Source organism: Felis catus, chromosome D3 (assembly GCF_018350175.1).
Source record: "Felis catus isolate Fca126 chromosome D3, F.catus_Fca126_mat1.0, whole genome shotgun sequence".
In the NCBI taxonomy this organism is placed as follows: Eukaryota; Metazoa; Chordata; class Mammalia; order Carnivora; family Felidae; genus Felis; species Felis catus.
Window position 1 is genome coordinate 66588699 of NC_058379.1, and position 23843 is coordinate 66612541.

The 23843-nt window shown below is 52.8% G+C and overlaps 1 protein-coding gene across 2 annotated transcripts in view; it reads left to right on the plus strand.

Moving 5' to 3' along the window:
• The window catches only part of RNF165 (ring finger protein 165), a 112310-nt gene that overhangs the window by 75247 nt on the left and 13220 nt on the right, over nt 1-23843 (plus strand). The window contains exons 1-4 of one of the 2 annotated variants that reach the window (XM_045042199.1): nt 13862-14759; nt 14971-15286; nt 17171-17281; nt 22420-22549. In XM_045042199.1, the coding sequence (XP_044898134.1) occupies nt 15111-15286; nt 17171-17281; nt 22420-22549 (417 nt within the window). In that variant the 5' untranslated portion in view covers nt 13862-14759; nt 14971-15110. Of the gene's footprint in view, nt 1-13861; nt 14760-14970; nt 15287-17170; nt 17282-22419; nt 22550-23843 lie in introns of those variants that run through there. The other variant, XM_023241960.2, reaches the window with a different exon arrangement.

Genomic DNA, 23843 nt, shown 5'->3' on the forward strand with positions numbered 1-23843 from the left:
CCGTCACCTCTTTCTTGGTACCTGCTTCTTCCCTTTTGTCCGTATAGCCCATTCTCAACATGGCAGCCGGAGCAAGCCAACTCATATTACTTTCTGCTCAGACACCCCTTTGGCTCCTAATCTCACTTGGGGTGAAAGCCAACATCCTATAATGGCCAATGGGGGCCTGCACAATGTGTTCCCTGGACTCCCAATATCCATCTCACCTAAACTCCTACCACTGTCCCCTACCTCACTCCGCCCCACCCACACTGGCCTCCAGATGGTCCTCACCGTGCCAGGCTTCTCTCACCACAGGGCCTTTGCAATGCAGACCCGTCTGCGTGGAAAACTCTTCTCCTGGATGTCTTCACCCCCCAATCCTTGGCCTCCTTCAGCTCTTTACAACAACCTCGCCCTCTCACTGAAGGCCCTCCTGGCCATCCTATCTAAAATTGACACATTCTCCCCACCCCTCCTCCTTCCCTGCTTCAGTCTTCTCTACAGCTCTTGGCAACATCATCAATGAATGATATATTTTCTTATATAGCCCCTTAGGGTCTAGACCAACATTGCCCAATAGAAATATAATGTAGGGCACATATATCACTTAATGTTTTTCTAGCAGCCACATTAAAAAAGTAAAATGAAAGAGGTGAGATTTGTTTTAACAATATATATTATTTAATCCAATATATCCAACATCACTCATCTCAATGTATACTTCATTTGAAAGTCAGCTTTTGGTTTTTACTAAGTCTTGGAGGTCTGGTGCACATTTCACACTGGCAGCTTATACCAATTCAGACTAGCCACGTTTCACATGCTGACAGTCACATGTGGTGACCACACTGCTGTCATACAGAACGAGACCACAGTCCCAGGAGGGCAAGGGTTGTTGACTGTTTTGCTTATGGCTGCATCCCTAGCATCTAGAACTGTGCCTCGCCCGTGATAGGCACGCAGTAAATATTTGGTGAATGAGTAAGTCGGGTTTGGAATCAGATACAAGTCTGTGGCCGGATAGTTTCAGACCCAGCGAAGAAGTACTGTCTGGCTGTTCTCATCCTCAGGGCGGCCAGGCAGAGAGCTGCAAAGGCCATGAAGGTAGTCTTTCTCCCTGAGCCCTGCAGCTCATTCTGTACCTCCCCGGCTTTCCATTCTCTGTGGACGACAGAAAGCCCTGCATGGCCTTCCCCCTTAAGGACTTAAAGTGTCGCCCTCTTGGGGACATTTGCATCTTAAAAGCAGGAGTGTGAGAGAGCAATGCTTAACCCAAGGGAGTGCCTCTCTCCTGGGAATTTTTGGCTCCGGTGCCGTTGCTGGGCTATGAATCTCTTCCTTGTCCCCGCGTTCACCCCAGGAGTAGGAGGCCGGCCGTGGTGGCTCTGCGGGCAGGGAGCCCCGGTGCGGGGTGCCCTGGCCGCGCTCCCCTGCCTGACATCTCATCGTAGACCATGCTTGGGGCTTGGTGGGGAGAGAGGGGACCTGGGAGGAGTGGGTGTTCCTTGCGGCCAGCCCCGGCCCCTCCCCGAGAGGGGTGAGCGGTGTTTGTCCTCCGTGAGGCACCTTCCGCGGTGGCCAGAGGCACTACTCGCTCATTTTGCAGACAGAAGGCTGCAGCCCAGAGCTGGGACGTGAGGTGGCTCAGCCGGTCTCCTGAGGGCTGGTGTGGGGCCCTCCTCCGGGCGGGCGGAGTCCGGGGGCCGCTGGGCTCTTAGGCCAGCTGGGGTGACCCGGTCGGAGGGACACTGGCCTGAAATGAGTATGCAGGATACCACGTGGTGAGCTGGGTGCCCGGTGGCCCGGCTGGCCCCGGCCTGCCTGGGGAGGCGGGTGCTGTCTGTCACAGGCCAAGCCAGTGGCAGCCAAGGGACTGACAGAGTCACTGGAGGTGACTTGAGATGGGCCTTGGTCGCCCATCAAGCAGCTGGGGTCTGTGGGTTGTGAGACCCGCGTAGCTCTGCTCTTCCCAAGTCCTCTCCCTCTTCCTTCTGCCCCTTCTGTCTTCTCATCTCCTTTCTGTTCTCCCGGCCTTCCCTCTCTCTTGCCCCCCTTTGTGCTCCCTCAAGCATTTCAACCAAGGTCTTCCCTCCCTCCCTCCTGTCTCTGTCTCTGTCTCCGTCCCTCTCACACCTCACAGCCCAGGGAGCCGGCCCGAGGTCCTCATGAGCAGTAATGGACGGGGATCTAATTTCAGTGCCCCTGGCTCCCTCGGAAAGCAAACGGATGCCCACCCACGCATGTGGTTTGCTTTCAGGGGCTCAGGGAGGCCAAGGACTCCCCCAGCGGGTGGACCCGCAGGCTTCCCCCTGAAACCCCACCATTAGCACTTCGCAGCGTGATCCCGCCCAAACGTAGCCGCTTCGGAGAAAGGCCTCCGTCTAAGCTCTTCTACACTCTTCTCAGGAGGAGCGCGCAGGAGAACGAGTGGTCAGAGCAGACGGAGTCGTCCCGGTGGGAAACGGGAGAGAGGCACGGTGCTCCCCGCGGCCCTGGCCCGGGTGTTCATAGGGCCGGGCCTCTGTGCCAGAGGCACGTATGTCCTGCACACCTGGGTAGGAAAAGTCCATGGAAGCAGCTGGCTGAACTTGGTCTGCCTGATGGGCACCAGGCGGTGCTAATGTGACCAGGTCCCGGGAGCGTCCTGGCACTTCTCGAAAGTTGTTGGGGTTTGGTTTCTGTTTTTAATTAATTTATTTATTTTTAAAAATTTTTTTAACGTTTATTTATTTTTGAGACAGAGAGAGACAGAGCATGAATGGGGGAGGGTCAGAGAGAGGGAGACACAGATTCTGAAACAGGCTCCAGGCTCTGAGCGGTCAGCACAGAGCCCGACGCGGGGCTCGAACTCACGGACCGTGAGATCGTGACCTGAGCTGAAGTCGGACGCTTAACCGACTGAGCCACTCAGGCGCCCCTGTTTTTTAAAAATGTACTGGAGCATTAAGGCCATGAGGAGAGTATCTGAACTCATGACCTGGGATTCGCTGCGCGTGGTTTGCGGAAGCTAACCAATGCCACCAAAGTGTGGACTCCTTCTCCCGCGGCCAGGAGCGGCAGGTGGAGGGCTCCTGTTCTGGGTCTGAAACGGCTTCTTCTTCTGAGGTATTTGCTTGTGATTCATGGTGACTGCCTCACATGCTGGACCACCCCAGTCCTGGTACTTGCATCTGGGCCCTGGGATTCACGGAAAGAATCCTCAGTCTTTCTGTGGTGCTCACCAGGTTAGTCCTCCTGCCCCACACTTGAACTCCGTCAGCCCCTTTGCTGCCGTGCAAGCCTGCAGGTGCTGACGTGCTGGGGGCAGCTGGTTTGCACACTACCAAGGCTTTTAGCAAGATGCCCCTTCCTACATATTCAACTGTTCGTTTTCATTCACTCACTCATTCATTCTTTCATTCAGCAAGTTCTTCCTGGGTATCAGGATCTGTGCCAGGCACCAGGAACATAGGTAAATGAGATAGACCCAGGTTCCGCCCTCAGGTAGCGAGGTCTCCTGACCATAGACGCCCTCCACCAAAAGCCCTCTTTATGAGTGCACTGGGAATGTTTGTCTGGTTTTTTTCACATTTATTCATGTTTGTGAGACAGCGAGAGAGCGCGAGCAGGGATGGGGAGAGAGAGAGAGAGAGAGAGAGAGAGAGAGAGAGAGAGAGAGAGAGGCAGAATCTGAAAGAGGCTCCAGGCTCTGAGCTGTCAGCCCAGAACCCGGCCCAGGGCTCGAACCCACGAACCACGAAATCATGACCTGAGCTGAAGTCGGACACTTAACCGACTGAGCCACCCGGGTGCCCACTGGGAATATTTTTATAGCCATCTTTGGCACTGGATGGAGAAGAGGTATCTTCGGGGCTAGAGGACGCCTGGAAGATTACCTTATCCCCGTAGGCATTTTCTTCTGCAGTAGCAGCCTGCTGCTAGCTGGCCACTCCCTCCTAGGCTCCAGGCTCCTACTCGGCAACTAGAGCTAAACGCTTGCCCTTTGCTGCTTGTTGGAAGCAGGCAGTTTAATTGCTTCCTGTCCAAGGGCAAGTAGGCTTCCTTAGGATGGAAATTTCCCTCCCATCAGTGGTTTCAGAGCCAGAATTCAGTTCCTTGGAAGAAGCTGAGCTTTTCATTAGAGATCAAAGATTGGCCCTGGGGAACCATTCAGAAAGCTGCTCTGGGCTCCAAAGGACCCCTCTGGGCGTATCACTTCCTTTCCTGGCTCTGTTGGTAAGGGAACCAAACCACGGAGTGGGAGGAAAGGAGACCTCTGGCAGCCCAAGGGGCTGAGCCAGGGGATAGGCCTCTGGGGGTTGATCGGACTGGAGCAAAAGGGGTTAAGCCGATTTACCTGGAGGAGGTAAGGAGGCGGGAAGAGCAGCCAAGAAGCTGGGCTCTGGGCAGATGGCTCAAGTTCCAGTTCTTTATCTCTGATTTTATCCGGTCTGTCATCAAGTACTCAGCTCAGGAAGTATATCCCAGACTCCTGGCCTTGGGATTCAAGATTCCCCACAACTTAGCCCTCCCTTCTTCTTCCCGTGTCCCCCCACCCCCAAGTGTTCTGCATCTAAATGGATCGCAAAGGATGCATTTCTTGTCACAGGGATCTCAGATGTGAGAAGTCAGTGTGGGCCATCAGGAGGCTCAGCAGCCGTGGGAGATGGGATTCTTCTGATATCAGCAGAGGGAAGAGGAAGCCCCTGGAGGGCCAGGTGGAGTAGTACAGGGAGTCTGACTTGTGGCTCACGTCGACTCCCTGTTCCCTGGGCTCCGGCCTCCAAGCTCGGGCCCCGAGTACCCAGGCTTGGTCTCTCCTCGCTGCTGTGCTCCATACACCCTTCCCTATCACCCAGGCCAGCCTTTCTGTGCCTTCCCACAACAGTTCGGCATCACTACGATCAAGCACTGGGAGGTGTGGCAGGGAGTGTGCATCATGTCCTGGTGGGCCTAGAAGGGGTCCTGGAGGTGCTCCAGGCCATCTCCAGAATCCACACACCTCTGCTGGGCAGGTAGTAGGCCTCTGCGTGGGCATCCCCCATGATGAGGAGCTTTGGGGGACATAGTGACATTCTAAAAGACATCCTCCTTATGTTGACCCAAATCTACCAGAAAGAGCTTAATCTCTTTGCCTGCAGCTATTATCTGCCCCAGAGTCTCCGCTTCCTGGTTCACACTCAGATTCTTCAGCTAGTCCTTGTACCACACAACCCAAGTCCCCTGACCATCCTGCTCTCGTCCTGGTTTACCTACGTGCATGTTCTTATAAGGCTTCCGGTGTTGGTGCTCAGACCCAGGGGTTTCCACCATCCTTTTTATTAGCTAAACCCCGTGAAGTATAGGGCTGAAAGCCTTCTGCAGAGGATTTGTCAGGGCTCCGTAGATTTGCCCTGTTACAGAAGCATCCGATGGGCTGGCTACATTGAATAAGCGCTTGGCATTTTCTTAGGCCGGGGCGGGAGGCAGGGGGGTCCTGGGGCCCCTGGCCAAAGTGGATTGGACTGTGCCTAAGCAACCTCAATCAGCATGGCTTTTCCTCAGCGGGACACCACTCTCCAGGGACAGTGGTAGCTGGTCCCTTGTCATTTCATGGTTACCTCCGTAGGCAGGAACAGGCTTTCTCCTGGGGGCATCTGGGGAGACAGATGAGGCTGAGACAGCGGAGGTGGTTCCAGCAGGGTCGTGTGCGTCATTCTCATCCAGCGGCCCACCGGGACAGGTGGGTTCCTCTCTGGGGGTACCGTGTGTGGTCACGGAGGGACACGCGGGGGCCTGAGGGCTGGCAGGGGGACGGAAATAGCAGAGCTGAGGGAGAGCACACTCTCAAGGCCCAGAGCCTTAGCCCCCAGCTCGGCCGTCACTACCCGAGAGCCCTTGGACAGGCCACCCCGCATTTTCCCCTTTGGGGTTTTCACCTGTCCACTCACTGAGGATCATTTAGCTTGAATATTCAATGAAGAACCCTATTTCCTTACTAGCTAATAACGTAATCTTTAACTTTCTGAGATAATGAAGGTCTTTCTTTTCCTTTTTTCTTCTGTCTTCCCTCTCCTCCTCCTAGATTTTTCTTACCCTCTCTCCTCCATTCTTTCATTTCCCTCTCCGTCCCTCTTGGAAGATTCCAATCCCCCCCCCCCCGCTTTATTTTTAATGTTTATTTATTTTATTTTGAGAGAGAGAGAGAGAGCAGGCACACAAACAGGGGAGGGACTGAGAGAGAGAAAGAGAGAGAGAGAGAGAGAGAATCTTAAGCAGGCTCCATGCTGATCCCATGACCTGAGCCAAAATCAAGATTCGGCCACTCAACCAATTGAGCCACCCAGGCGCCCTGCTAAGCCCCTCTTGAGAACAAAAGACATCTACTGCATCGCATTTGCTTCGAAGCCACTCACTTCACAGCTTATTTTTGGAGATAAAATTTGCCCACAAATGAAATGCCAGTGTATGAGGCGAAGGCCACAAGTGAAGCGGAGAGGGCACCTCATGTGGCCGGGAAGGCGCTGGAGTGCTCCGAGGGGGACTGGCATCCGCCCTAGAGTCCGGGCTTCACAGGACATATGACAGTCTGGTTAGACAGGGCAGTAGTGCGGGGGCAGAGAATGGCGGCCAAGGGCTGGAGGCAGGCAAGGCCCCTGGGGGCCTGGGAGAGGTGAGAGGGAAGGTCACACAGGGCAGTGAGGGGTGGGGGCAGGAGGGGAATTTGGGCGGGGAATAGAATGCTCAGGAGTAGGCTTTAGGATAATGTGGGAGCCATTCGGAAGGTGGGTTTCAAAGGTCAGTGCTGGTCTGCTCTGCTCCTCACTGCTTTTAGCCCACTTGAGATGCTGGACATCACACAGATGGCAACAGGGGCCAGGGCAGCAGAGCCGGGTCTGGGCTTCCAGCTGTGGGCCCCTGGGGGAGCACAGATGTCAGTTCACAAACATCTTCCAGGGCTTTCTACTTGGCTTCCCAGTGAGCGAAATGAGAGGCCTGGCAGGAAAATGTTCATGGCCCCAGGCAGCCCAGACCTTTTAGCAGGTGTGTAGGATCAGGTGTCATCATCGTGGGTCACAAGTCTAGGAAACTAAGGCCTGGAGAAGCCCAACGTCCTGGCCAGGTCCGACTGCTAAGGGGAGGCGCCCTGGCCTCTAGGACAGAGGCTTCCACTGGATCACTCTGCCTGGCTTTGAAAGCCTCTTTGGTAGCAGAGGCCTTCCTCACTGGCCTCTTGTGGAGCCTCTTGCTTTTCTTTTCTTCTCTTTTTTTTTACTTGATTTTCTTTTAACGTTTATTCATTTTTTGAGAGACAGAAACAGTGTGAGTGAGGGAGGGGCAGTGAGAGAGGGAGGGGCAGCGAGAGAGGGAGGGGCAGCGAGAGAGGGAGACACAGAATCCGCAGCAGGCTCCAGGCTCTGAGCTGTCAGCACAGAGCCCGATGCGGGGCTCGAACCCATGGACCACGAGACCACCACCTGAGCTGAAATCGGCTGCTTGATCGAGGACAAAGCCACCCAGACACCCCAGCAATCTGCTTTTCGAAGGACTGGTTTTCTCTGCTGCTTGAGAGCCAGCTTCTCAGAAAGGAGTAAATGCTGCCTCCAGCCCTAGCTTCTAGGGAAAGGCTCAGCAGGGACAAGGTTTCCAGCTGCTCCTGTCCCCTTTCTCCCCAGCCATCCTCGGCCCCAGGGCAGGGAGTCTCCGTGGTGCCCCTTCCCTCCTGACTCTGCCGTGGGCCTGCCTAGCGCCCCTCCCCCTGCCGGTTCTGCCCCCAGCTTTGAGGGAGGGTGACGCTGGGTCAGTGAGCCGAGGGACAGCAGGAACCTGACACCCTGGGAACAGGCCTGGGGAGGATGGGACACGCCAGGCTGGCTTCCCTGGGGACCTGGAGGGTTTGGTTCCCACCCTCCTCTCCCAGGGTCCCGGATCCCCTGGGGGAGCAGGCGAGACTCGGCCAGCTGGTAGACTCTGTGCCCCCACGAGCACAAGGGGACTATCACCAGGCTGCGGGCAGCAGCCCAGACTGAGGAGATGTCAGTTGTCCTACTGCACGTCTGTTTTTCCCCCTTGCCTCTTTGTCTGAAGGCTTGAAGGAGGTGCCCCTGGGCCCTGGAGTCTTGGGGATTAAAGCCCCTTTGCCTCCGGGTGACCATGTTGGTCAGGTTCGAATACAGCTAGAATCTTCCAACATCTCAGGGGGCTGCCTGCGCTGAAGAAGCCTCCGTCAGGCCTCAGGGCTCTGCTGTCTCAGTCACCATCCCTGGCATTCTGACATGTGGGCCTGGTTCCTCTGTGCTCCCACCTAGGCCCAGCCCTGAGGCTCCCCCAACCCCCTTGATTCTGTCCCCAAGCCAGAAACCGCAGACAGGCCCAGTGTGTCCTCTGGGTGTCCTGGCCCCATTTCTGTACCACCTTCCTCCTTGGTAGGTCCCCTCGCTGCCACCTCTGCTTTATTTATCAAGCCTCCTAGTTCCCTGGGCTCTGGGCCCTCCTTCCCATTGAGGATTTGCTTTCAGGAAAGACCTCGGTTCAAGTCTCTGCTCTGTTATTTACCAGACGAGTGTCCATGAGCCTTTCAGAGACTCGGGACCTCTGTCACCGTTGTCTCCACTCACCTCACCCACCATCCTTAGCCCCACAGCCCTCGGCTTCTCCTTACCTTTCCCTCCGCTGTGGGGTTGTATGGTTTCTTCTGTCCCCTGGTCCACCCACTCTCCAGCTGCCAGCCTGTTCAGGCTCCCTGCCCACGAGGCACAAATCAGTCACTAATCCCCGGGCTTGTGTGGAGTACCTGTTGTGTCCCGTGTGTCAGGTGGGCATCAGGAGACCCCCACACCATGTGCCTCCCCTGCCCCAGCTGTGCGGGGCCAGCCCGGGGCCTCCCTCCCCAGCCCTGCCCTACCTTGTGCATGTGCCAGGCCCCCCGCTTGAAGGTATGGCTCCCTGCCAGCTCTCGGAGGGGGTGGGGTGGAGGGTTGCTATGAACACTGATTTTCTGAATTCAGAGATGCACATGTTTCTCTTCCATTTCCCAAACTAATTTGTGTCTTATGCTTGATGTGTTTCTTTAGTGGGGTGCTTTGTTTCGGGGAGCTCCTTCGTTCTCCTCACTCCCTGAAAATGTCATTTAGCTCATGGCGGATCTTGCAATTGATGGCGTATCAGCCCCGAGGAAGTATGATAAATGGATAGTGTAATCAGGGACATCTGGAGATTATGTTGTAACCCAAGGGAGTGGCTCTAATGGGAAAAATTGTGGGTTGTCTATTGATGGGGCCATTTGGGGATGTAAGTGCTGTTCAGACGTCATTGATCATTGGCTTGTCATGGGCCCAGATATTCTACCCTGAGAACTTCACTCCTCTGGTCTTAGAGGCCAGATAGAATCGCTATTACGTGCTACTCTCACAGACCCCACATGACATAGGGTTGAGGAGAGCCGGGGGTCCCTGAATGGCTGTCTCCTGGCTTCAATTCCCTCCTGAGCAGGGGTGTTGAGACTAAGATCTCCCCGGGCATGGAGGCGATGGGGAGAGGGACCCAAAGTCCCAGGGCGGGAGTCAAAGGGTTTTTGCAGGTAGAAATTGCCTCAAATATGGGACAAATAGACACTTCGGTTCACCTTTCTCTTGCCGGCCCTCCCGGAGGGAAGGCACCTGTCCTCACTTCCCAGTGCATCAGTGTGAGGGTCCAGGCCGCAGGGAGCAAAGCCTCTCTAGGCTAGGACAGTCGCTCGGTCCTCTTTCTAAGAAGAAGGTAACCGGAAGGCTCCCCTGGCAGGGTGGGCACCCTGGCGGCAGGCCGCTGGCCAGCCCTGCCTGACCTGTCCCCTCCCAGCTGCCGCGTTAAAACCCGGGAGCTCACCCAGGCCCTTCTTGCCGTTCTCTCTCCCTCTCAATTTGAAACCAGCTTGCCACCAACCAGTCTCAGTGCACCAGTTTCCTGAGCTACTGTATCTGCCTCAGACCCTCCAACAATCAGCCAGTAGGTCTCCACTGCATGCAGCTCCCAGAGACGTGCGTGGGGATCCAGAAACAGTAAGACACGAAGCTCAGCCAGCTGGGGGTGGCGAGTGTGAAGAAACAGCTCAAGGTAGCCCCTGCCAGGTGCCAAATGAGTGATAGAGACGGGGCGTTCTCCACGAACTCAGGGGAGGCTGGTGGGCAGGGGAGACGTTTTGGGAAGAGCTGAGAGGTGACCTTTAAAGATGGGGAAGGCGGCCGGTGAGGTGTGAGCCAAGGCCCCTCAGTGGGCATATGTGTGGCATGTCTGAATTTTGAGTTGACCAGTGCAGACGGCTGGCGGGGAGCTTAGTGGAGTTAGCAGGGATCAGGAGGATGGGGCTTACTTTCTGGCAAAGGGGTGTGCATCTCACCTGTAAGCAATGGGGAGCTCCCCATTTGAAGGCAGACCAGTTAGGAAACTTGGCTCAAATGCATTGCTCCGTGCATGGAGTTGGCTTTCTTCCTTCACAGCTCACTGTCCAATAGGGGAGGCACTAACCCCAAGGGGCAGCTTGGGAGGGGGCTAGTCGGAACTCAGATGCTATATAAGTGCAAAATGCACACTTGGTTCTGAAGACTTAGTGCACAATAAAAAAACAACGTACTAGGGGCGCTTGGGTGGGTCAGTCGGTTGAGCGTCCGACTTTGGCTCGGGTCATGATCTCGCAGTTGATGGGTTCGAGCCCCGCCTTGGGCTCTGTGCTGACAGCTCGGAGCCTGGAGCCTGCTTCTGATTCTGTGTCTCCCCCTCTCTCTGCCTCTCCCCCACTCATGCTCTGTCTCTCTGTCTCTCAGTCTCTCAATAATAAACATTAAAAAAAAATTAAAAAAAAAAGCAATGTACTATATCTCATTTTTTTTTTCCCTGGAGTACCTGTTGAAATAATAACACTTTGGATATATTGGCTTATGTAGCATATATTATTTATTTATTTTAATTTTTAATGTTTATTTATCTATTTGGAGGGGGGGAGGGGCAGCAAAAGAGAGAGACACAGAATCCCAAGCAGGCTCCACGCTGTCAGCACAGAGCCCGACGCGGGGCTCTATCTCGCCAACCGCAAGATCACTACCTGAACCGAAATCAAGAGTCGGGAAGCTGAACTGACCGATCCACACAGGTGCCCCTAGATACATTATTAAAATTAATTTCACCCATGTCTTTTTACTTCTTTTAAGGGTGGCTACCGGAAAATTTTAAGTCACACACGTGGCTCACGTCATAATTCTTGTGGACAGGGCTGGATTAGAGTCTGTATTTTTTACGAATTCCCTTTCCCTGCAGTCATGCCGCCTTTCACTTCTTTCCATGATCTCTCAACAGCCCTCCTTCCTTCTTCTTGCCCCTGTCCTCTGTCACCTTGGCCTTTTTCTTCTCTCTTGATGGTCAGGCGTGAGTGAGGGAGAAGGGGGAATCCAGGACCCACTTGCTCAGGCCACCGCCCCCGGACTCAGCAAAGCCAGAATTCAACAGGCAGAGAAGTCCTACTTATCCAGAATGTTTGTAGAAATAAACCTTCTAGATAATTCTTTCCTGGCTCATTTGAGGGCAGTCAGAAACTCTTTTGGTTTTCATTTGGATTTGCAAAGAGTTATTTTTAAAAGATTAAAAACGTCTATCAACGGGCATGCCCATCATTTACAGAGTCAAAAGGCACCAGTACGTAAGATACATGTAGCAACGTATCCGCCTCTTCCCCTCTCCTACAGCCCAAAGCCCAACTCATGCCACTCGTCTTTAGCTGTTCACTTCCTGAAACACATAAATTACGAAGTAAATTTCTAAATAAATTCTTAAAATGCTATTTGTTGATTTTTCAATTTTGACATTACACATTTTCTTTTTATTTAATTTAAAAATGTTTATTTATCTTTGAGAGAGAGAGAGAGAGAGAGAGAGAGCGAGCGAGCATGAGCAGGGGAGGGGCAGAGAGACAGGGAGACAGAGAATCCCAAGCAGGCTCTGTGCTGTCAGCACAGGGCTGGTGACGCGGGGCTCTGTCTCACGAACCATGAGATCATGACCTGAACCGAGATCTAACCGACTGAGCCACCCAGGCACCTTTATAGTTTCTAATTAAGAGAGAAATGTCTTTTTCTGTTCTAATATAGCTTATTAATGTTTGCTTTATTTTATATATAATAATATAATATAATATAATATAATATAATATAATATAAATGTAATATAAATATTTTTTACTGCTGAACCAAGTAGTACATAATAATTACCCTTTCTTGCATAACTTTTCCTTTCCTGGGAGGTAATAACTGCCTCTTTTTGTAGTTTAGCATTATTTTTTGTGGTTGCCTTGCTTTTTATGACATTTGCACAAATTCTTACCAAATTCTGTCAAACTGCAAAATTCTGTCAAATATTATAAAATGTTTTAAATTATTTATTTATTTTGAGAGAGAGAAAGAGTACATGTGTGAGTGGGGTAGGAGAAGAGAGAGAGGGGGAGGGAGAGAGAATTCCAAGCAGCCTCTGAGCTGTCAACACAGAGCCGGTCGTGGGGCTCGAACTCACAAACCGGGAGATCATGACCTGAGCCAGCGTCAACAGCCTAATGTTTAGCCGACTGAGTCACCCAGGCACCCCCTTCAAATACTGTTTTTATGTGGCTAAATCTCTTGGTAGTCCTATCGCTCCCATCTCCACCCCCACGACACCCTCTCAGAGCGCCTCCCTTCCAGCTGCTTTCCTGTGCGGTGCTGGAGTCACTGCACGGCTTGGGAAACCCCATCTCTTTCAGGCCGCACCCCCTAGTGTCTGCTCCTCTTTCTTGGTTTGCGTCAGTCCGTCTCTGAGACACGTGCGGAGAAGGTTGATGTTTTTGAGACCCAGCACGTTCGAAAATGTCTATATTCTATTCTCATGCTTGATCAATCAATAGCTGGGCTGGGCATAGAGCTCTAGATTGAAATCTTTTTCCCCCTCAGTATCCTGAAGGCAATTGCTCTACTGTTTTTATGCTACCAATGTTGCTTTTGAAAAATCTCATGCTATTTTGCTTCCTGACCCTTTGTGTGGCCCCTGTTTGCTTTCTCTCTGGAAAGTGCTAGAATCATCTTGGCTCCTACAATTTGGATATTTTACAGTCAGATGCCTCAGTGTGGGTTCTTCTCCTATCCATTTTGCTGGGCACTCAGAGGACCTTTTCTATCTAGAAACTCAAACCGTCAGTTTGGGAAACTATCTTTTACAATGTTTTTCATATTCTCCTCCCCCTTGTTTTCTCTGTCTTTTCGGTCTCACGAGTCACGTATGTAACCTTCCGACCCATCCGTCTATGTTTACATCTGTTTTCTCCTATTTCCTGTCTCTCGGTTTTCTCCTTCTGCTTCCTGGGAAATTTCCCCAGCTTTGTCTTCTGACCCTTCTGTTTTTAATGTCCAAGAGCTCTGGTTTTCTCTTAGCTCCTTTTAAAAGAACTTCTTGTTTCATAGATCCGACATTTTATTTCTCGGAGGATGTCAATTATAGGGTTTTTCCTTTGCATGGCCTCTGTTCCTTTGGGTTCCTTTTGTTTTGTTCTTTTAAAAACTTGATACATTGTCTCTCTTCACTCAGTGATCTTCCTCAGAGACTGATTACCCTTGGGCTATCTGTTCATGGTGAAGACTGGGTCAGTTAAAGCTATCCAGAAAGTGGGAGCGATTCTGTGTGCCTGTATGGACTTTTAAATGCACAGGTTTCATTACAGAGTGGCTAGTTCGGGACCCAGCCACTTAACTGGGCCTTCCCAACCAGAAGTATCTGCAGATGTCTTTCTGGGACCAGTTTCCAGTGCGCTGCTGGGTGACCGTGCTTTCAGAGCCAAGTGGCAGAAGGGGGCAGGGGCTTCCAAAGTTTCGTGCATAGGCTTTCACTTAAGCCCCCCCGTTTGAGCACGCTGCTGCATTCTTTCCCTACAAAATGCCAGGATGAGGGAGGGGGTAGTCAGTGCCTCCGTGGGAAAGGGGAGAAGCCCCAGGCAGAACTGGTCCTCATACAGACTTGTCATCGGTGTCCCTCTCCCCAGCCTTCCACAGTAGCCACCACCTCCAATTCCTGACCCAGAGGGGCGGCAAAATCTGTCCACTTCCTGTTGCCCGCCCCCTCGGGCGGGCACTCATTTCCGGTTTCTCAGCTCTGCAAATGCCTCCATTTGCTTTCCATCTTCCAAAATCTGTTGACATCTGCTGTCGGCTCGTGTCATTTCTACTGTTCTCTCTGTCCTTGGCTGTTTATCTTCTCTTTACAACTTTGCTCTCATTTCAGTGGGGTTAAGGAAGGAGCCGACATGTGCTGAACCTGCCACGTTTAGCAGGAAGCCCCGGTGAACGTTTCTGAAGTGCCAAGTTCTCTCCCTTGTCTTCAGAAAGGGCCTCCAAGCTGAGAGCTGGCTCTTTCTCTGTAAGGCTTTCCTGTCATCAAGGTCAATGTTATTTAGAAAAGTCGTGGAGACTAGATTAAGCGTACCCTGAGCCCAGCTCATTCTTGGAAACGTTTGCTTTTAAATACATTGTAACACTGTAACAAGTTATTTAACTTTTATGGAACAAAAAAAAAGACTTTTCGTGGATTAGTCTTTTTCCCGAAACTGCATGGAAAACAATGGTTGTTTCATCTCTGGAAATTAGGGCTCCCCCCGGGGTTGGGTCCTTAGGCTGGACTCCCTGTGTTCTAGGTGGCATCTATGAACACGGGCAGGAGGGTCAGTGAGGGTGCACGGCAGGCGTCGAATTCAAGAAGGCCAAACTGCCGCGAGGGGCCTGACACCTCCTCCAACAAGTGTGTTGATTTTTAAAAGGACGCTTGCGAATCGGGTCAGTAAACGAAACGCTCCTCTCTCCTCCAACACACACGGCACAGAGCCTCTACCTGGCGGCATTACAGACGGCCACGTGTGTCTAAGAGCAACGACACTGCTGCCTTCCGGCGAAATGCGGGGGTTTCACCAGATGCCGGCGCGGCCCCTCCGTGGGGGAGGAGCGCAGGGCGGGTCCTCACCGCGTCTTCTCTGTCCTTCCTCTCCAGGTGCCCCCTTTCAAAGGTCTCAGCATCCTCACGCTACCTCCTGCCGCCACTTCCACCTGGGCCCCCCGCAGCCGCAGCAGCTGGCCCCCGACTTCCCCCTGGCGCACCCCGTGCAGTCGCAGCCGGGCCTCAGCGCCCACATGGCCCCGGCCCACCAGCACAGCGGCACCCTGCACCAGTCGCTGACTCCGCTGCCCACCCTGCAGTTCCAGGACGTCACAGGTCCCTCCTTCCTACCTCAGGCCCTGCACCAGCAATACCTCCTGCAGCAGCAGCTCCTGGAAGCCCAGCACCGCAGGCTCGTCTCGCACCCGAGGTGGGCGCTGCAGCCGGGAGTGGAAGGGGGGGGGGGGAGAAGGGGGGGAAGGGGGGGAGGGGGGGGCAGGGGTGGCCGGGGGCGGGGCCTAGAGCGGGACGCCTGGCTTCCCCCCCCCCCCCCCCCCCGCGGGCTGGGCAGGCGGTCCTGAGTGGGCTTACCCGCCGTGGGGGGGGGGGGGGGGACAGCTTTTGCTCGTTAGAGGCGTTGGTGTCAGGCAGGGAACACCACCTGGACCCCACACGGGTTCCCTCAGTAGCTAGTGTGTGTCCTTGTCATACCACCCGGGTGCAGGGACGGGGACTGAGTGACTGGTGGTTTCTGCTCACGGTGGGGGAGATGGGGTTCCTTATGTCTCCTTGAGCTCCATGGTCACCTGATTCTAATACCTCGGTTCTCTAAGGGACACCAAAGGACGTGGCTGCTTCCGCCCTGGAGCCCGAGGTCTGGTTGAGGTGACTAGCTCCGAAACAAATGGAGAGTAAAATTAGATAATACTAATCAGATAGGTCTGAAGGGCTGTGGGACCCTGGGGAAGTCACTTCACCTCTGTCGAGAGAAAGAGATTACACTGGTGCTTCCCAAATATTTTTGCCTTAGGACCCTCTACACCCTTTAAAAAAAAAAGAATGTTTATTTTTGAGAGAGACGGAGACAGAGACAGGGCATGAGCAGGGGAGAGTCAGAGAGAGAGGGAGACACAGAATCTGAAGCAGACTCCAGGCTCTGAGCTGTCAGCACAGAGCCTGACGCGGGGCTCAAACTCATGAGCCGTGTGAAATCATGACCCGAGCCCAAGTTGGTCGCTTGACCCACTGAGCCATCCAGGGGTCCCAGGACCCTTCACACGCTTCAAAATTGTTGAGGATTACACAAGCTTCTGTTTGTGTGGGTTATGACTATTAATACTTACCATGATGGAAGTTAAAACTAAGAAATTTAAAAATATTTATTAATTCACTTCAAAATACAATAACAAACTCATGCTAACACTAATAATATCTTTTTTGGGGAACGAGCTATATATAAATGTAGTGAGAAGAGGGGCTTTTTTTTTTTTTTACATATTTGCAAATCTCTTTAATGCCTGGCTTAATAGAAGACAGCTGTGTTCTCATGTCTGCTTCTGCATATTCAATCTGTTGCAGAATCACATTTGGTTTCTAGAAAACCTCACCATTCACTTATGAGAGAATGAGAGTAAAAAAGCAAATAACATCCCAGTATTATTATGAAAATAGTTTTGACCTCACGAACCCCATGAAGGAGCCTCAGGAATCCCCCGGGGGCGCTTGGAACACACTTTGAAGACTGCTGGACCTGATGGTCTCTAAGGCTCTGAGTGGAGTCTCATCCATGACTGTAGGGGTGCAGGTGCAGGGGCAGAGTTGAATGTTGTAGCAGGTCGGAGGGACAAGAGGTCACCATGCTTGGAGTGTTCAGGGAGGCCTTCCTGCAGGCGGCGGCTTTGACCGGCACTACGAAAGCTGGGAAGAGTGTAGAGAAGGGTGGAGGAGAGGGGTGCACAGGTGTGCGGAAGCCTGCAGGAGGCGTACCTGTGTGTCTTGGGGACAGCCTACCAAATTCAGAAGGAAGAAGTAGGAGAAGGAGCAGAGGAGGCAAGAGAGTTTGGGTGGGACGGGTGGCCTGCTGCAGGCACACCCGGGGAGAGGCCTCAGAAAAGTGGACAGAGCCGGGGCAGCAGGAATGAATGGTCAGGCTGCTGCCAAGCTGGGGAATGTCCTCGGAGTTTGGGAAGGGAGGCAGAGGCCACTGCTCTGTAGGCTGCAGGCTCAGGCAGACGACGGCTGCTCGGTGGTCCTGGGAGCTGGGCTGGCCGTGGGCGGCCGTGACACCGCGGGCCCTCCTTCCCTTCCTGTGCAGGCGGAGTCAGGAGCGTGTGTCTGTCCACCCCCACCGCCTCCACCCCAGCTTCGACTTCGGCCACCAACTCCAGACGCCTCAGCCCAGGTATCTGGCTGAGGGTACTGACTGGTGAGTCTTTGGGGCCCCTGAGCGAGGGAGGGAGGAGGGTCGGAGGAAGGTCTTGCTGGTCCGTGGAGACCCTGTTTCCTTCACTTTGAATGGGGCAGGAGGCCTAGTCCTCAAGCTCTTGCCTTTGCCTGTGCCCCCAGTCACCCTCAAGGCCAAATGGCCCCCAGTGGGCCTGGTTTCACCAATTAGCTCATTATGTGGCTGGATATCATCATGCACCCGGCTTGGGGCTCTGTGCTCACGGTCCTGCAAGGGAGGAGGGGACAGAGTTACAAAACATTTCCCAAGGTCAGTGAGGGCTGGAAACCAGTGGTTTTGGGGAGGTGGGCAGAAAGGAGAGTCTCAAGAGCTAGCTAGTCAGGGAAGGCTTCCTGGAGGGGGTGGGCCTTGAGGGATCCACAGAGAAGAGCCAGGGCCAGTCAGCAAGACCAAACACAGGCTCGTAGAGGCAGAGCCAGCAGGGTTGGAGGTAAGGACTGGGGAGAGAAGCTGGGGAGAGAGATTAAGAGCTTTGCCTGATGCCTTTTAGGCACCAGGTCCCTATGAGGCCTTCCACTATCTCTTGCACTTGAGACAGATGTCTTTGCAGTGTTGCTTGGCTTTGGGTCCTCTGCCCTACCTGACTCTCTGGTTCTAGCTCAAGAGTTGGCTGACCTAATCTAGAGTCAGATCCAAACACCCAAACACATGAAAAAGACGTGTAGTTTACTGAAGCACTTAGGCTTAAAGGGCATCATGCTTGTAATTTATTTTTAAATAGTTCAGAAAAAAAACAAACCCTGGAGAAGTGTGTGTGTAGATGTGTATATGTATACATGGAGAGAGAGAGAGAGAGAGAGAGAGAGAGAGAGAGAAATAAGAATGCAGTAAACAGTAAAACATCAACACTTGGGGAATCTGGGTGAAGGGTATCCAGGAATTCTTTGTGCTGGTTTTGCAACTTTGAGGTCAAAAATGTTTCTTGAAAGAATGCAAAAGCAAACAAGAAACTTCTATGGAAAGGGATGGACTATTTTTAAAAAAATTTTTTTAAATGTTTATTTATTATTGAGAGACAGAGAAACAGAGCATGAGCAGGGGAGGGGCAGAGAGAGGAGGAGACACAGAATCCGAAGCAGGCTCCAGGCTCCGAGCTGTCAGCACAGAGCCCGACGCGGGGCTCGAACTCACGAACCGCAAGATCACGACCTGAGCCGGAGTTGGACGCTTAACCGACTGAGCCACCCGGGGGGCCCCAGGGATGGACTATTTAAAAAAAAAAAAAAGACATCCACTGTGTCATTCTTCAGTCATTGGGTGAACTGGACATCCAGGAATGAATGATGCAAAAACTGGAAAGTTCTGGTTGGTTACATGTGCAGGGCGCTTCCAGGGGCAGGAAATTGTTGTTCTGGCACGTTCCGATGTCTCTCGGCCCTCTGCTGGTTCTTGGGGACACTGTTAAATCGAACACTTCCTTAAAAGACAGGCTGCGTGGTGGCCAACTTCAGCCCAGGCTTTTTCTAATTAGCAGATTCAAATCAGGAAGATTTAATTGCAGTTTGGATTGAATTCTGTCCCTCGGCGCTCAAGCCCATCCGATTGAATTCAATTCAGCACACACCGAGTGATTTGAACAAACATGTCGGGGCCAGTGCAGCAGGTTGGGACCGGGTAGGTGACACGGGTGAGTGGAGAGTGGTGGCCTGGAGAGGTGTCAGGTGCAGTGTGGGTGTGAGCCCTGCCAGGCTGCTTGCTGTAGCCAGACCTTCCGTCCTCCTGCAGCTCAATCACGCTGCCCTCCTGACCTCTGTCTGCCTAAGAAACATAAAGACTGAGGCCCTGAGAGTCCTTAGCGGGGGAAGAGGGGAGGCCCCTGCCCCGAGGCACACCTGGGTCCACCCTGGGCTTTCTCTGCCTGGCCTGTCACCCTTACTTTAGGATATGTGAACCCTACCTAGGCAGCTTCTCTTAGCTGGGCACCTTGGCCCCAGAGTGTGTGGGAGCAGCAGGCCTTGGGGGATCAATCCCAGATATGCCCCCTTTTGGGTCCATGCCTGATAACGCGACCCTGAACTTGAGCTCCAATGTCTCTGTCCTCATGGTGCTCCTTCTCTGACTCAGTCCCGGTTTCAGAGTTCCAACTCTGATGCCCTGTTCTGACTACCTACCCCCAGCCCTAGCCCTGCCCAGGCGGAGCCCCCCAGGGGCACCTGGGACCTGTGAGGCGGGGCAGCGAACAAGAGCCTCCTGCTGTCCTTCCCCTGCAGGCAGCTGTGCCTCTGCCAAGCCTCCAGATTCCCCTGTGAGATGGTCCAGCACGGATGCTCCCCCAGGGAAGAACGTAAGGGTCTGTGTAGCAACCGGACCACGGCGGCATGCTTCAAGGCCATTGATAGTGGAAAATAAAGTTTAGCTATATGTATATATTAGTTATATTAGCGATATATATATTAGCTATATTAGCTATATGTATATATATGTGTGTATGTGTATGTATATATATGTATATATATATATATATAAATTATTTTGAGAGACAGAGAGAGAGAACGTGTGTGAGAAGGGGAGAAGGACAGAGGGAGAGCGAGAATCCCAAACAGGCTCCACGCCCAGTGAGCCCAACATGGGGCTCAGTCTCACGACCCTGGGATCATGACCTGAGCCAAAATCAAGAGTCGGACGCTCAACCAACTGAACCACCCAGGCACTCCAAGTTTAGCTTGATATTTAGACAGAGCTGACATAAACTGTGCATTGAGACAATGCCCACAGGAAATCTCCAGAACACCGTTCTGGGTTAACCCTGTGGCTCTAGGGCTGTAAGGTATTTCTGTGACCCTGTTCAACCCTCAGCCAGGTTCTCACAGTCTGGGGCAACAGCAGAAAGGTGGGAGACACTGCTTTTCCAGGGGCTGATGTGTCCTAGGGTAAGTCCCAATCCAGGCTTCTTTTGCACCCAATGAGTGTCCCCTTTTCAGGGATCCTGGGTTTAGGAAGGAATTTTCTGGTGAGATGATAAGAGGGGTATCCCAGAGACCACCCAGGGCCAACCTGGGCAGGTTATCCCACTCATTGAGGGTCAAGGTGCCGTTGCTCCCCCAGTTAGCATTCTTGCAATTGGGTCGACTCTGTTCTAAGTTCCTTTGGACATTGCTCTTGGTAGAATTCCCTGAATATCTCTTTGCTGCTTTGAATTTGGTGCCCCCCCCCCCCCCCCGAGGCTGCTAAGTAAATACTGACAGCCAGAGCTTCGGCCACATGAGGGTGCGCCATGGAACACCTTCCCCGAGGCAGGTCAATGGAATGGGCCCGGGCAAGGCTTAGAACCCAGGTGGCCCAAACTGCCTCGCCTAGGACCGTGGGTCAGGCACGGCCACTCTTCAGGCCTCAGAAGGACCTGGGGAGCCCGGGGGCTGGATTAGTCGGTTTCTAAGTTTGCTTCCAACTGGATCCAAGAATTTAGCTCATTTCCCAAATGATAGACTCATGAAAAGTTATCCCAGGGATTTGGGCTAATATATTCAGGAAATACAGCACTACATGTACATCGCAATATATATGTATATCACGGCTAGAAGCAGAAATCCCTTTAATGCCTAATGCCCCTCATATTGGTTGTCTGTTTGTTTGTTTGCTTGTTTGTTTTTGTTTCTTTTGACGTATTTGTTGAAGAATTTGGCTGCTTCTGTGGAGTTTCTCCTTTTCTGGATTCAGCTAGTTGCACTTGTACTCTGGTGTATCCCTTAAGACCTCCCTCTGTTTCTCTATGTTCCCTGTGCTCTGGTGCTTAGATCAAGGTTTGAGCAGATTCCAGTTCAGCTCTTACTATTTCTTGGCAAAAATCCTTCACAGGGGGTGTGTTCTTCCAGCAGGGAGCTGGTTGCCTTTCCTTCTGTGATGGTAACATCAAATGATCTTCGCCAGGAGCCTCTATTCCTTTAGGGGCTGCAAAAAGGTGACAATTCAATCCTTGCTTCCTCATTTATTACCTAGGAAGCTTTTATGATGAGAAATTTCCCTTCTTCAGCCGTTTGGTCACCCTCAAGTACAGCTAATAGAGGAAAGGCAGGATAAACGTTGTGTTCTTTCCCTTTCTTTACTAGTTTTCAGAATGAACTCTGGGTTCCCTGACGTGCTTCAAAGGGCCCTGTTTTCCTTAGCGTCACATAACCTATGCGATGGGTTTCCACCCATCGTAATTATGCTCACTGACTTGCCAGGTGTCCAGACTGGCCAGGGGGAACCTCTTCAGGATGGTTCCTGAATCCTTTTCACCTCTGACCTGGGGTAACTTCCTTACTCGCAGTTATGACAAGACGTTTCAAAACATTTTGTGTGTTTTCTGCCCCAGACCTGAAATTAGCCGTTTCCCAAGGACCTGGTTCCTTTTCAGTCACATTGACTGGTTAAATTTTTTTTTTAATTTTTTAAAAAAGTGTGTTCACTTATTATTTCTGAGAGAGAGAGAGAGAGAAAGAGCACAAGCTGGGAGGGTCAGAGAGAGAGAGGGAGACACAGAATCCCAAGCAGGCTCCAAGCTCTGAGTTGTCAGCACAGAGCCTGACGCGGGGCTTGAACTCACAAACTGTGAGATCATGACTTGAGCCGAAGTCAGATGCTTAACTGACTGAGCCACCCAGGCACCCCATTGACTGGTTAATTTTTAAGGGAAATGAGTTTTCCTGTACTTGCAGGAGTGGGGGGCAGGGGTCCAGGATAGATTTTCCAACCTCACCGCTCTGGAGGTCCGTCCCTCTTCTGTGGTTTTCTCCAAACACGGCCTCTGCTCCCACCTCTGTCTCTGCCTCTCTTGTCTTCCCTTTGCTGCATATCCCTCCCTGAGCAGCTCTATTTGGATTCTTCTTTCAGCATTTCTGCCAGGGCCGGGCTTTATCTTGGGAGGGAGCCTTGGTGCACTAATTTGAAGAAGCTTTGTGAGGCATAGACCGTCCCGGCCCCTTCAGGCCTGGCAGACCCCTTGCCTCCTCTGAGTCTCCGTTTTTAAAGAGAGGTGACAGGGCTGGTGATGCCAAGCCCCTTGCAGTCTTGGTGGTTTGTGACTCTGACTCTTGTCCCTGGGCTTGAGGTCTGAGGTCCATCCTCCAGACCCCCTTCAGACGGCTGAGTCACACCGCCCTGTGGCCTCGTCCCTGCAGGGATCTCAGCGTGGACGCCGGCTTGAGCCCTGCCCAGTTCCAGGTGCGGCCCATCCCTCAGCACTATCAGCATTACCTAGCGACTCCTCGAATGCACCACTTTCCCAGAAACTCCTCCTCCACGCAGATGGTGAGTGGAAGGGCCCTGCTGGGAACAGACCCCCCCCTTGCTGCCGGCGGGTGCCGACGGCTGGGTGCCGAGGGTGGGCCAAGGCCAGAGGCTCCCGTGGGTCCTGCTGTCACGCTGCCCTCCCCTCCCCACTCCTGTTCCCACCTGCCCGGCCAAAGTCGGTACTGTGGCAGGACTGAGTGGGGCGCTCGAGGAGCCAAGGGGGCGCGTGGCAGGCTGTGGTCTGTGGGGAAGAGGCCGAGGACAGAACAGTCCTGGTGGTCCCTGGCCTCACTTAATTAATTTGTTGGAGTCAGTGCCTCCCTGGGCTTTGATTTTGCTTATCTGTGGGATGGGAGGAAGAAGCCTGCTCACAGGGCTGTTGTGAGGGACAGAGGAGACCCCACAGGTGGCCCTTGGGCCCTGCCTGCTGATCCAGTTCTGCTTTCTGCAGGGGGCTGGTCTTTGTCACCGCAGGCATCAGGGTGGCAGAAGGGGGCAGGTTGGGTTTGGGGGCCTTCTGGTCGGTCCCTGGCGTTGCGAGCTAAGTGGAGCGAAGTTGGATATTCCATCAAAGCGGCAAAAGACAGATGGCAACATCTTATCTCCACCCAGCTGCGTCACAGTTCCACCCTTCCAGCCCTTGCCTGTGTCATTAGCCACTCAGTTCCTCAGTGTCCGTATTTGTCAAATGAGAGGCCTGGAGCCCTCGTCAGCCCTGAGGCGCGATGGTCCGTGTCATGAAGCACCATCTCCTGGGGGAAAAAGCTGACGTTTATCGAGCACTTACTGCATGGCAGGCCCTGTTCTAAGCACTTTGCGTGAATTATCCACAACCTTACCCAAAAGGGCATTGTCCCTATTTCACAGATTGGCAAACTGAGGTATAGGGGGGTTAGCTAACAGGGTTCATGTAGCGAGGAGCTGTGATGGAGATCTGGCCCCTCTGACACAAAGCTGATGCCAGAGCGAGGTGAGGGAGGCGGAGCCCTGCCAGCACAGGGTCAGATTCTGTCTTTATGTAAGCCTTTGATATTTTGTTCACTGTGGACTTCTGCATTGATTTCCATTTAAAAGATACTGCGTGAAGATATTATTTACCTTGATTACTGAGTCTTTTGTGTTTAAATTTTGTGCTCTCACCTGCATTTCCCAGTAAGGACCCTGGCCCCAGCTCTTCCCCGTCTAAGGCAGTGCAGAGTGGAGAGGAACGAAGTGGCCCATGGCCACCCAACTGCCTGGGTTTGAAATTGTGGTTCTGCCACTTGGTTGCATAACTTGGGCACCTACTTTATCTATTTGTGTCTCATTTGCA